Raw genomic sequence first — 12,913 nt, 5'->3', positions numbered from 1 at the left:
GGTTATTAGGTATCAACTCTGTCTTTTATGTGGTGATCATATCCTTAGCTTTGATCACATCCTTAGCTTTAAATTCCCCGACCAGGAGGCAGCCGTACAGCGTAGTGAGTGATTGAGAGCGATACTTGCGAGTGCGGATCCACGCGAGGAAAAGTAGTAGAAGCCCGTCATCGCCCAGTTTTTTAAACACAAAAGTCCAAACATTGCACACGCTTCATTACGACACATCCGTGCCCTATCCTCGTGGCTATTTTTGTGCCTGTATTTAATTATAATTAATAAGCTCAGGAATATATTGAATTTTAAGTGTGTTGGTTTCCCTTGAAAAATGAAAAAAAACGCCGTGTGGACATCTAGGTTGGGAAAGTTGCCAGAAAGTATGCAATAGTGTGGTTTCACACCAGTGAGGAATGAAAAAGGGAGACATTCTTCACAAGCCAAGCCAGGATTCTACAAAAGCGGAATCCTTTCCCTGCTCATGTTAAGTGGCTGGGTAAAATGCTCCCGCTGCGGTCCTGTTTCATGCCAATTCATCGAAAGCAATTTTACACTAACCCTTTATCTTTAGTTTAAATTTTTGCCCAAACATGTTGTATAATCCATGAATTGTGTGAGGTGGTAAATATGAATTAGGCGCAGTGTGAATGATGAAGTACCGCGCCCTCGAAGCATGAGCAATACACTTCGCTTAATCCTGACGCAAAAATAGAGTTGAAAGGGTAATCTCTTAACGATTCGCGGAGATAGACAGCCTGTGGTCCAACGCGCTAACTTGAACAGGATATCAAACTGCCTTTTCTCTTTGACTACTAAACGCCGATGGTTATATTACGTTCGCCAATTACCGGTATGTGGTAATTTTAATTGCGACGTTGGTTGAACAATTGCCAATTTGGAGATTTGTTAACACCTAATCATTGTATATAATTAGGACAACATCTTTTTTTCTCGAAGGAGCGGGAGCAGGATTAAACTAAAAGTTGTTTTTAAGTGAAACAATGTCAGGGAATAGTTGTTCGAAGGTCATGCAAATTGTTAAAATGAGTGCAGTCTGTTACTTCTGGGCAATACAGCTTACAACGCAGGAGTCTGGGAAAAGGGCCATGAAAGGTCTGTTCAGGAAATCCGATCCCTGCAAAAAAATTGTTGGGTCATGTTGTAATTAGAAGAATCGCGAATTCCCGGCGTGAAAACTCAAGACAGAGGTTAGCATCTTTGTCGCGTGTGACCAAAGGAAAAGCGAACGGAAAGGTACGGTAAGTTCGATTTTATAGCTTTATTGAGCATCCAATTCGTCCTGCAAGATTACGACTGATCAGTGTCTTAAGACCTCTTGAAATGAAAGTCTTGTTGAAACGATTAATCCAGAGTGTGCACACGTTTGTCCTGTTCAGATGTTCTTCATAAGATCGCGCTTACGAGTTTTCACACACTGAACCCCTAAACAACACGAAAAAAGCGCGGGAAGAGCAGAATTCTTCTGAGTGTTCCTTTACACAGGCACAATGTTCAGCTACGTGGATCGTGAAATGCAACACGAATAGATAGATAGCTTAGGGATCAGAGTTCTCGTTTGCAGAATTGCTGCTAAAAACACAAAACAGATGGCTAACATGTTTGAACTGAAAATTTCCATAAGACGTAAAAAAGCTTTGTTGAGTATCTATTTATGAAGTCTCATAGGTTTTCGGCAATACAAGCAAATTTTCGTCGCGCTCCTCAATCAGATAAAAACGCGAGTTTTAACAGAGGTCAGATCCAATGACAATGAAAACTTCCATTTTCCCTCATGACGTAAGCGCGCATTGCATTCCATGGGGTACATCACCAGTAAAGAAACCAAAATTTTCCCATTAACAAATACAGTTATGACTCCGTCGAGGTAAAATATCGGCGTAAGATGAACTCTAGATGATTTTAAAGGAAAGAAGTAAGACTTGGGCTTTTTCCTTTATCCGACTGCACACCAAGACGCTTGCTTGCGATCAAGCATTCTTTTTTTTTTTTTGCTGTGGGGAGCGCGATGGTGTAGTCAATTCAAGTTTATTGTCTTTGCGTGAGGCATGGTTACCCAATTGCCCGACCCAGAGGCTCATGTAGAAAACGTAAGACAAACCCACGCATCCCCCCCGCTTGGGAGGACATCCCCTACACAGTAACCTCGTGCGTGGGAAATTAACGTCTCCTACCCCTAAACTCTGCAGGAGACGGGACCTACGGTTTATTCGTCCTTATCCAAGAAGACTGGACTATCTATCCAATTCTTGATATTATAGAAAGGTAGCAAATGCTCCTCAGTTATTTTAAGACCCTGAGTATTGGTCCGGCCAGGGCACGAACCCTCTACCTCCCGCACAACACGATCCGGCGCTCTAGCCAATTGAGCTAACCAGAAGGCGGTTAGTCCGCCTTGATACACTTCACGTTTTCCGCAAAAAGAACGCGGGAACGGGGTACGGAAGTCATCGAATACAACTACAGCATGCATCTTACCTCACTGATACCCTTTGAACCTTCATTCATTTTGCTGTCGCGAAGAATTCCGGTAAACATCTTTAGATTGAATTCTCGGATATCATTTCGACAATAACGTTATTCTTCTCTACTTTCATCCACCATGCGTTGTTTTTCCTTTTGTTGTTTATTTTCTCTCGAAGCTTTCCACCCATCTTTCCTTTTTTTATAAAACCGCTCTTACCAATTATACTACAAATACACAATGTTTTGCAGGATAATGCATCACGCACTTGAAATGTTGTTTGTTCTATTGGTGCTCTCATTGGCCAGGATTCAGTCACGCCCTTTGGATGAACTTAACAAAGACATCCAGCCTACCACTACAACGTGTTTACCTCCAAATTGCCTGTATGAATCCAAATGCTATGCACACGAAGAAGAGATAACTCATTTATCAGATGGGGAAGGATGGTGTTACGGACTGTTATGTAATGGTGGTCATGCTCTTGCATGGGATGACTTTGATTGTGGTCCAGTTACAACTATACCTCCAACAACAATCACACCCACCCCTCCAATGACAACCCCACCCAGCCTCCCTCCAAGCTTCACCACTACACCATTTGGATGCAACCACGGAGGTTCTTTGTATCCTCCCGGAAGCAAAATCAGTGAAGGTTCAGATGGAAATGGATGGTGCTATGGATTATATTGTGACTACCATGGAAGCATTATTGCTTGGGATAACTGGGACTGTAACCCTAGTTCCACTAAAAAAACAAGCTCTGCTCCTACTACAACCCCTCCAAGCTCCACCAGAGAAACAAGTTTGCTTCCTTCAAAGACTCACCAAAGAACAACAAAACCTTCATCTCTTCCTCCCATTGACACTACACCATTTGGATGCAACCATGAAGGTTCTTTGTATCCACCTGGCAGCAAAATCAGTGAAGGTTCGGATGGAAATGGATGGTGTTATGAAACATATTGCAACTATGATGGAAATATTATCGCATCAGATAACTGGGACTGTAGCCTTAGTGCCACTAAAGAAACAAGCTCTGCTCCAACTACAATTCCTCCACAACCAACACAATTAGGTTGCCTCCAAAATGGTATCTGGTATGCCCCAGGCAGTGAGATCAGCCGAGGATCAGATGGCCAAGGTTGGTGTTACGGACTGTATTGTACAGATGATGGTCAACTCCAGATGTGGGATGACTTTAATTGTGCAACAGAGTCTACACCTGCACCCAAACCTCCAGCTCAGTCCAAAGGTTGTTACCATCAAGGGGAATGGTACCCACCTGGTGTCTTTGAAGGTACCAATAACCGTGGATGTAGGTTTGGAGCGCATTGTGGGTTAGATGGCCAAGTGACACATTGGGAAGAATTTGATTGTCAAATCAAGAGCCCGTGACAAGACCTTCACCTTGATCTTATGCTTGGCCAACTAACTCATAAATATTAGAGAGATAGTCAAAATGGTCCATGGGTGTAATTTTATACAGTAGCCTATGGGTATTACAGTGCACAGTCCACATTAACTAATGGTAAACTGATGTCATTAAGTCAGAATGAATGCTTTCTCTTTTAAGATATTCACAAATGTGTAATCACTCTGATAAGTGTTTTCATGTTTACAATCATTAGAAAATAAAACTGTCCTCTCCAGATTGTGGCCACTGTGGAATGTGTAAATTTAAAAACCAACTCAAAGCAGGGTATTTTTCATCACAGTACCCCAAAGAATCCTTTCATGGATTTTCTAACACTTTACCCATGCCCTTATGGTCTTAAAATAGATATGATTTCAACATGAATGCTCTCATAGCACAAATTTTGTGCCAAGTTTCATTCACCTGTGATGGACCTATATTGATGTAGTCTACAGAGCCATGCTCAACTAAACAGGTGGGTGAAGTCTGCACACGAGTCGGATCAATTTCACAAATTAATGTGTACCACGTTTTTTTCTCTTAGGAGACAAAAAGCAAAAATCCAAATAATTTCTCAAAAACTGCTTTATTGAGAACCTTTACAAGTACATTGATAACAGTTTATACTGTTTTGTGGATCTAAACTGGTTAAATTTACCTTGTGATGATATTCTTGATCAGCAGGGATTTGCTAAAGCAAAGGCATAGAAAAAACCAGGAAAGATTTATTACAGTCTAATTTATGCTATTCTTGTACCTTTCCTTATTTGCATGTTTTTAAACTAGTCTCTTGATAATGGAGTCACGATGACCCCGAAACGTCGAGTAATAAATCTTTCCTGGTTTTTTCGATGATATTCTTCACCCTTTAAATGTATACAATTTACAATAGAACCAAAATGCTTGGAAAAATTGAAATCAATGCAAACACAGAAGAAGAAGGCATAGATAGGGACTTTCAAATCACTTTTTCTCCATTTAAGGAACTGAAAGTGTATCACAGGTGTTACAGAGCATCATTACCATCAGTATGTAAACATTATAATTATAAAATGTCATTCCCCACTAATCTCCACTTTGTATTTGGTCCAGTCACCACCTTCAGTATGGAACCAAGCTGTAATAGAAGATAAACAGACATCCAAGGTCATCATACAAACTCTTTGTTATTTTTCTGTTTACTACATATTTTTATTTTTTGATGCAGACTGACAAAAAGTTAAGTCAGGATTCCATGAGGTTATTAAATCAGAAGTCAGATTACCCCAGTTCATAATATAATGAAAAGCATGTGAAAGTATTGTAGCACTTTATTCAACCTTTAAGCCATGGGAGTGACAGTATCCAGTCAAGTCGCCGAAGGTTTAACTCGCCAATGTATAAAAATCGAGTAGAGACATAGGCAAGTTGGTCTTCAACCCAGTACAACTTATAGAAAAGTAAACGATCTTCAGTAAAAAAACATTTTTTTTCTTCCAACAAAGTTTATAAGGATCTCAAGGCAAATAAAGCAAGATAAGCCTCGCCAATGACTAACAGCTTCAGATGCAAACGAGTTATTGTGTGACAACAACACTTTAAAGACTCATCATGTCAATTGGGCTGAAAAGTTGACTTAGGGAGCATCAATAAAGTGTATGTAATTGGTCAGATTTTTTAAGAAAACTTGGCTTTCTAGACAAGATCTTATGTAAAAAACAATTATTTTTATTTACAACAAAGTTTTTAAGGATCTCAAGGTGAATAAAACAAGATAAACATCACCAATGACTATAACAGCTTCAGATGCGAACGAGTTATTGTGACAACAACACTGTAAAGACTCATCATGTCAATCAGTCAGATTTTTTTTGAAAACTTGGCTTTCTAGACAAGATCTTAAGTAGTAGGCAATTATTTTTATTTCCAATAAAGTTTTTAAGGATCTCAAGGCAAATAAAGCAAGATAAACATCACCAATTGCTATTTAACAAATGGTAAACATCACAGCGTACACTATTGAGTTATGGATGCACGTGGGAGGTTGCTAAGCACTCAAGAAGCTAGAGTCACTCGAGGCGATAGCCGAGAGCGACTCTAGCTTCTTGAGTGCTTAGCAAACCTCCCAAGTGCATCCATAACTCAATAGTGTACCCTGTGGTGTTTGCCATTTGTTTTATGACATAACATTGATACATTGTAGCTAAAGAGTTCCCTTTTATTTATCAAATCTTACGCGACCAGAAAAAACAAGCGCGCGCGGAAAAATAGTCTTTGCATTTGCTCATGTCAGCAGCGTACACCCATGGACAAATGGGGGACGCTAAATTGACCAATCAGAGCGCGCATTTTACTTTGGTTATGTTATAAAACAGCTTCAGACGTGAACGAGTTGTTGTGTGACAACAACACCATTAAGACTTATCATGTCAATTGGTTAGATTTTCTAAGAAAACTTGGCTTTCTAGACAAGATCTTTAGTAAAAAAACAATTATTTTTATTACCAACAAAATTTATAAGGATCTCAAGGTGAATAAAGCAAAGTGAACATCGCCAATGAACAAAAAAGCTGTAGAGGCGAGTGAGTCTTTACAGTGTTGTTGTCACACAATAACTTGTTCGTTGCAAATAAAAATAATTGTTGTATACTAAGGATCTTGCCTAGAAAGTCAAGTTTTTTTTAAAAAAACCTGACCTATTAACATGATGAGCCTTTACAGTACGTGTTATTGTCACACACTAACTCGTTTGTGTCTAAAGCTTTTTTGTTCATTGGCGATGTTCGCCTTGCTTTATTCGCCTTGAGATCCATATGAACTCTGTTGCGAATAAAAAGAATTGCTTTTTAACAAAGATCTTGTTTAGAAAGTCTGACCAATTGACATGATGAGTCGCTACAGTGTCGTTGTCACACAACAACTCGTTTGCATCTGAAGCTGTTAGACTAATTGGAGATGTTTGTCTTACTTTTATTGCCTTGAGATCCTTATAAACTTTGTTGGAAATAAAAATAGTTGCTTTTTATTAAAGATCTTGTCTAAAAAGCCAAGTGTTCTTTGAAAAATCTGACCGATTGACATGATGGGTCTTTATGGTGTTGTCACGCAATAACTCATTCGCGTCTGAAGCTTTTATAGTTATTGCCGATCTTTATCTTGTTTTATTCGCCTTGAGATCCTTATAAACTTTGTTGAAATTAAAAAGAATTGTTTTTAATAAAGATCTTGACTAGAAAGCCAAGTTGACCAATCGACCTGATGAGTCTTTACGGTGCTGTTGTCACATGATAACTCATTTGCGTCTGGAGCTGTTCTAGTAATTGCTGATGTTGACCTTTCCTTGTTCGCCATGAGATCCTTATAAACTTTGTTGGAAGAAAAAAAATTGCTTTTTTACTAAAGATCGTTTACTTTTCTAAATGTTTGACTTCTGATATGTTATACTGGGTTGAAGACCAACTTGCCGACATTTCTACTTAAGTTTAGACGTCAGTGAGTTGGCGTTGGCGAGTTGAACCGTCGGCGACTTGACTGTAATTCGGAGTGACTAGTGTGTAATTTCTCCATACAGTAATATTGCTGAATCATTCATTAAAATGGTGAGAGTAAAGAAAATGATCACCATTCAACCTAAAAACTTTGATTGTTAAACAAATTCCCCTTGTCAGTACCAACAGAAATGTATAGAGAAGAGCATGGGAAATATGGATACTGGTGTTAAGGTGTAAAGGGTTTTGAGACAATGTGACAAGAGGGGAGTACTGCTTATTTGGTTAATAGCTTTGGTTCAGTAGAGTTCAACTGAGAGATCAGTATTCAAGCTTTGAATAGAATATGAAACAATCTAGCTTTCCATGTAATCTCTTTAAGACAGTAACTTGTTCATCCTGATTGATGAATGCATTATTGCATATGTCCTTCAAACATTTCTCAAAGGCCTATTGCATTTAAGAAATTCAACTTAAATTTCCTTTTGAGGTTATTATGATGATAAGAGGATTCACTTTGCAAGTGAAGAAATAATACTTGCAGTTGAGTAGCAATTAGGGAAATTTCAGAAATTGCAGGGTCATATGTTTGTAATCAGACTCCTTCATGAGAACAAAGAACCTGCTGAAATTTATATTCCTCCAAAAATGTGGCTGTATAGCTCAGTTGGTAGTGGTGCCTTCTGGTATCTAAAAGGCATGGAGTTCAAATCACCATAAGACAAAGCCTCAACTTTTTCAGGCTTCTTCTGCAATTTCTTTAAACAAGGACCCTGACTATAAAAGGGATAGCTCCTCCCCCGTCTTGTAACGCAATCTTTGCTTCCATGGCTAATCGAAGATGGCTGACTAATGGAAGGTGAAGGGGGAAAAAGAGATTTGTACACGAAGACCGATATCCTAGTCTTATTTCAATTGATTTCCACTTGAAAATGTTTTTATTGGCGATTAAAAAGGGACGAATGGAGAAATACTGATCTTCATTTGCAAAACTCAAAAAATTAGGCTATCGCAATTTGAATTTCGCGCTCCTAACGGCTCCTCCTATTGCGAGATGGTTGTACTGGCCCTCTGACTCCCCTCCGTTTGCCTCAACTTCTTGAGCCGTCGATATCATTGACTAGAGGATCTTAGTACTGTGACATGCTCAGAGAGAGTGGTTTTCATGTACATATATATACATTTATGTACATGTATGTAAATGTGTGTACGTGTATGTTGCGACATAACTCATCTTCCACTTCGAATTGATCCATTTTACGGTTGCTACAGTCGCGCACTAACTAGTCTTTAGCTTTAAAATTGCATTTTATTTTGCCATGGTGGATTTTCCATCAAAAAAACCCAAAATAGCGGCGTGAGGTCTACGAGTCCGTTATACACTGGAGCTGGCGGTCGAACCCGGAATGGAAGAGCGATTGGAAAGCGTGAAGACAAGAATTCAGCGGTTGAAGGAACGCCTTCATTTAGCGAGTTGAACACCGATGGCAAATGTTATTTTGATGGAACGACTCTTAGACTTATTCGAATGGTCTGAACAAAGAGGTATGGTAAGTGAAAGTCACTCCTCTTTGTTTACATCTTGCTCGTTCACTCAGGCTTCTCATCTCGCCAGCGACGCGGCCACCCAAACCGACATAAACGGGTCCAATGTTTTATTGCACGTTTTGAGTTATGGAGAGAAAAAGCCTCAAAAAAGGAAAAAAAAATAGAGCGAAGTTCAAGAATAGGTCCCTTTGAAAGGAACATAGTTTTCTAAGTATTTTGACACGGCACTATGTAGGATATTTTTTGCCTGAACATTTTAGACGCGTGTTGCAACGAGAAGCCTATTTCACTAGCTACTTATGAAAAGGTCGAGGTTTTCAATAGTTCTTGAGGCCTGTTTAGGCAATATAGCCGATGATAATTTGTTTTCCATCGGATTTCAGTCAACCAGACATGTTTCCAATCCGTGACCGAAATTATTTTATATGAGCACCCACGGGATTCGTATTTCAACACCACATATTCCGTTGGAGAAATGGCGCGCGATTCAAATAAAAATTCTATCCAACGTGATCTCTTGTTTAATTGCAGAGTTCTTGTATAAGTGTCACATGAAATCCCGTAGACAAAACGTCGAAGAAACTAACCACTTTATTACAACAATACAAAACCGGTATGAGAAGAGGATTTTTGTGAAAGATAATAAAGGTCATAAAAGCTAGTCCTCACCGCTAGCCCTCTGGCCGTTTGCCTTCCTTACAGAAATGACATCGCAAGCGGGTGTACATTCCGTGGAGCCAACTGGGTGGAGCCGATCATCTTTTCTTTGCCGTAAACGAAAATGGCAAAATTCGTAGAAGTTTGAGATATGCACTGGCTGCAAGTGACCTTTCAGTTACAATAGTTTTGCCGATATCGCACGGTCACGGACTGGTTGATGTCGACAGTTCGGTGTCAGGGGTGAAATGACTGACGGCTTGCCCAGGGCAAAAGTCCTTTTATAGTCAGGGTCCTTGTTTAATTGGAACTCTCCTGCTAAGATCATGGGACAGTACAAAACGTGGACCCCCCCTTTTGGACCCCCCAACTAGATTAAGAAAGGATGAAAACAATAAATACCTGGTGCGACTTAGGAGGTTGTCATCAAAGTGGCATTTCATGTAACAACCATTTTCCTTAATCCTCAAAAAGTGCTACTAGAAATGTTAATTCTCCCATGTGCTATCGTGGGTGCCATTTTGTTTATAAGTTAGAGTGGGGACCTGGGCACAAGGCTACAAAACTTCCAGTGTTTCCTCTGATCAACCACTCCGATCAGATTTTTTCCGCCATTTTGATTGCGTCATCTCATGTCCTTGGCTACCACCGCTGACCAAAAAAATTGTGGTCATCAATACACAGAGCTCTATGGTGGAATGTTAAAGGTAGGCATGGGATTTTTTCACATTTTGTATCCAATCTTGACATTCCTGAAGTCAGTGATAGACAATCACGACATTTTCTTGCCAAACAATCCCACACCTTACCTTCAACATTCTACCATAGAGCTCTGTGTATGGTGTCCACAATTTTTGTGGTCAGGGGTGGTAGCCAAGGACATGAGATGATGCAATCAAAATGATGGAATAATCTGATCCGTTGATCAGAGGAAAAGACCAGAAGTTTTGTAGCCTTCTGTCGAGGTCCCCACTCTAACTTAGAAACAAAATGGATTCCACAATGGCACACGGGAGAATTAAACATTGCTAGTGGCACTTTTTGAAGATTGCAAATGTTTGTAGTAAGAAATGCCACTTTGATGATGACCTCCTAAGTTGCTCCAGGTATTTATTGTTTTCATCCTTTCTTAATCTAGTTAGAGGGGTCCAGAAGGGGGTCCAGAAGGCGTTCCAGAAGGCGTTCCAGAAGGGGGGTTCATGTTTTGTACCATCCCTAGGATCAACTCTTTACTTGTATTTCATTTGCAGGTCAACTAATGACTTTTTTTATTCAGTTTTGGACTTTCATTCTTAATTGATCCTGTAGGACACATGCCTTATGTAACGTGTCCTAGGGGATATTCAAGGGTCAGGGACACATAATGCAGAATTAATAGAATCACTGGTCACAAAAGGTTTATCTCAATCTAACTTGTGAAATTTTGATTACATTGCACAGCTCATCCATGAAAGAGTTAGATTAACATACCTTTCTTCTTGTACTCATTGAATGCTTTCCTATAGTCATTGACTACTTTTCTGCAGTATTGTTTGGCATTGACTTCCTCTCTTCTGTAACATTCCTTGACTCTTTCTTGGTATATCTTCACAGTTTCCAACTCAATGAGCCTTTCTAAAGCCCAACGTTCTCGTGCATTGTAAAACGCCACAGGATCACTGCAGTCAATTTCGTCAAATGTTGGAGATTTCATCCTCTCATCAAACCTCGTCATATACTTCTCAGACATCTTGAAATCTTAGCTGAAATATAAGGGAATCCGTTAGAGAACGCCAAATGGAACACATTAAGAATAAACTACATAAAACGCATGCGTTTCAATGAGTCAAAAAAGACTAATTGTCGCAGTAGAGCAGCGATAAGATTAGCAAAGTACCTAACAAGAGATCGAGTTGACTTTTTTCAAAATTAAAAAAGGATCGGATATTGAGACCTCAAGGTTGTTTAGATGTTTTAGGCTATCATAGAGATTCAGCACCCAATGGGATAATTATAAGGCATTAAAGATCTTTCTTAAGCCTACAAGTTCACTTTTACCTCCTCGTAAGCTGAATAAAACACAAGTCTGACTTCTCTTTTTTTCGGCAAAACCTCTATCAACAAACTCTCCGGACTTAAGATGGCCGATCGCCCGAGAACAGATTGTTAATTCCTTCATGTAAGAGACAATGTAATATCACACACATGCAAAGCTTCTCCACTGAAACTGCACAGTCCTCTCTGAGGGGGACATGGGGTTTACGGTATTGCGGTATTGGGCTTTTCATGCGGTAATTTAAATTTTACCGTGCGGTATTGCGGTATCGTCTAGCCTTGCGGTATTTCATGACGGTTTTCGGTGAAATATGATTGTTTACGGTATTGCGGTAGAGTTTTTTGCGCTTTCCTTTCGATACAATACGCAAAACAAAACACAGTAAGACATAAAGGTCAATAAAAGTTAATATTTAGAAGTCGTTAGACCTAATGGTAAATTATTACACCATTTGTGAGTCATTTTGTGACATTTAACAATGAGATTGTTGTTGTATCCAATGACAATGGTACTCTACCAGAATTCCTGCATCAGAGAGAGTGCGTCGCATTAGACAACCCGGTCACCATCACTTCTGCGCAACATGCAGGTGCCAAGGCCACCGAAAGAGAGGATGCCCCAACAGCAGAAGATGATACAGCAGATGAGGAATTGGTGGATGAGTTCGATCCTAGCAGTGATGAGGAAGTTGAGGAAACTACTTATGAAAGTGCGCCAGTACTTCAAGGAATTCTTCAAGGGGAAATCAGAAGCGCAGCAGACTTCCTCCTTGGTGCACGATCTCGATTTGGCAGAGTTATTCGATTTAATAATCGTCTATTGTACTGAAAGACGGTTGTATTTGTCCGATGCTGCTACAGATAGACTGGCCTACACTTGACCGGAAATTGGGCGATATGCGTGATGACGTATTTTGACTACCACTACCACTACTACCAGAATCCTTTACGATTTTCCTGTTTTGTGCAAGTTAGAGCGTTAAATTTGTTATATAAAGCTTTGGAATGAACAAATTTAATATGAAAGGGAAAACTAAATGTATTCAAGTAGTAGTAGTAGTTGTAGACGGTTCACAGTCCCCTATTTTTCTGTAAGACCGTCGAGATCGAGCGCTTTGCGTTACTGGCGGCCTTCTTGGTTTCATATGTACCGAGGATGCAGGTGTCGGAGATTTTAGGAGGTAACGCAAAGTCTTCCATCTCGATGGTCTCACGGAAAAATAGGGAACTGTGAACAGTCTAGACCTGTTGTAGTAATAATGACGCCATCATCCAAATGCCCTTTAGAAAACCGTTTTAAGGTAAGAGAAT

At 39.7% G+C, this 12,913-nt stretch overlaps 2 protein-coding genes across 5 annotated transcripts; one reads left to right on the top strand and one right to left on the bottom strand.

Annotated features, from left to right (window-relative positions):
- The first annotated feature begins 933 nt into the window (after positions 1-933).
- LOC111329699 (uncharacterized) lies at positions 934-4,131 on the top strand. 3 transcript variants are annotated; one of them, XM_022934464.2, is made up of 2 exons: positions 934-1,256; positions 2,731-4,131. In XM_022934464.2, exon 2 carries the CDS (start codon positions 2,735-2,737, stop codon positions 3,875-3,877), a length of 1,143 nt encoding a protein of 380 aa, XP_022790199.1. In that variant the 5' UTR covers positions 934-1,256; positions 2,731-2,734; the 3' UTR covers positions 3,878-4,131. The 3 variants fall into 3 exon arrangements, with proteins under 3 accessions (XP_022790199.1, XP_088591776.1, XP_088591777.1); XM_088735650.1 differs by having other exon boundaries at positions 935-1,251; XM_088735651.1 differs by lacking the exon at positions 934-1,256 and adding an exon at positions 2,320-2,545.
- A 332-nt stretch (positions 4,132-4,463) lies between these two features.
- On the bottom strand, positions 4,464-12,468 carry LOC111329700 (uncharacterized). 2 transcript variants are annotated; one of them, XM_022934466.2, is made up of 3 exons: positions 12,121-12,468; positions 11,039-11,310; positions 4,464-5,013 (listed from the first exon to the last, which is right to left on the bottom strand). In XM_022934466.2, exons 2-3 carry the CDS (start codon positions 11,295-11,297, stop codon positions 4,952-4,954), a joined length of 321 nt encoding a protein of 106 aa, XP_022790201.1. In that variant the 5' UTR covers positions 11,298-11,310; positions 12,121-12,468; the 3' UTR covers positions 4,464-4,951. The 2 variants fall into 2 exon arrangements, with proteins under 2 accessions (XP_022790201.1, XP_022790200.1); XM_022934465.2 differs by lacking the exon at positions 12,121-12,468 and adding an exon at positions 11,606-11,762.
- Positions 12,469-12,913: the final 445 nt, after the last annotated feature.

Source organism: Stylophora pistillata, chromosome 10 (assembly GCF_964205215.1).
Source record: "Stylophora pistillata chromosome 10, jaStyPist1.2, whole genome shotgun sequence".
NCBI classification, from domain to species: Eukaryota; Metazoa; Cnidaria; class Anthozoa; order Scleractinia; family Pocilloporidae; genus Stylophora; species Stylophora pistillata.
Note: the sequence above shows the minus strand (reverse complement) of the source record. Positions and strands in the feature narration are given on the sequence as shown.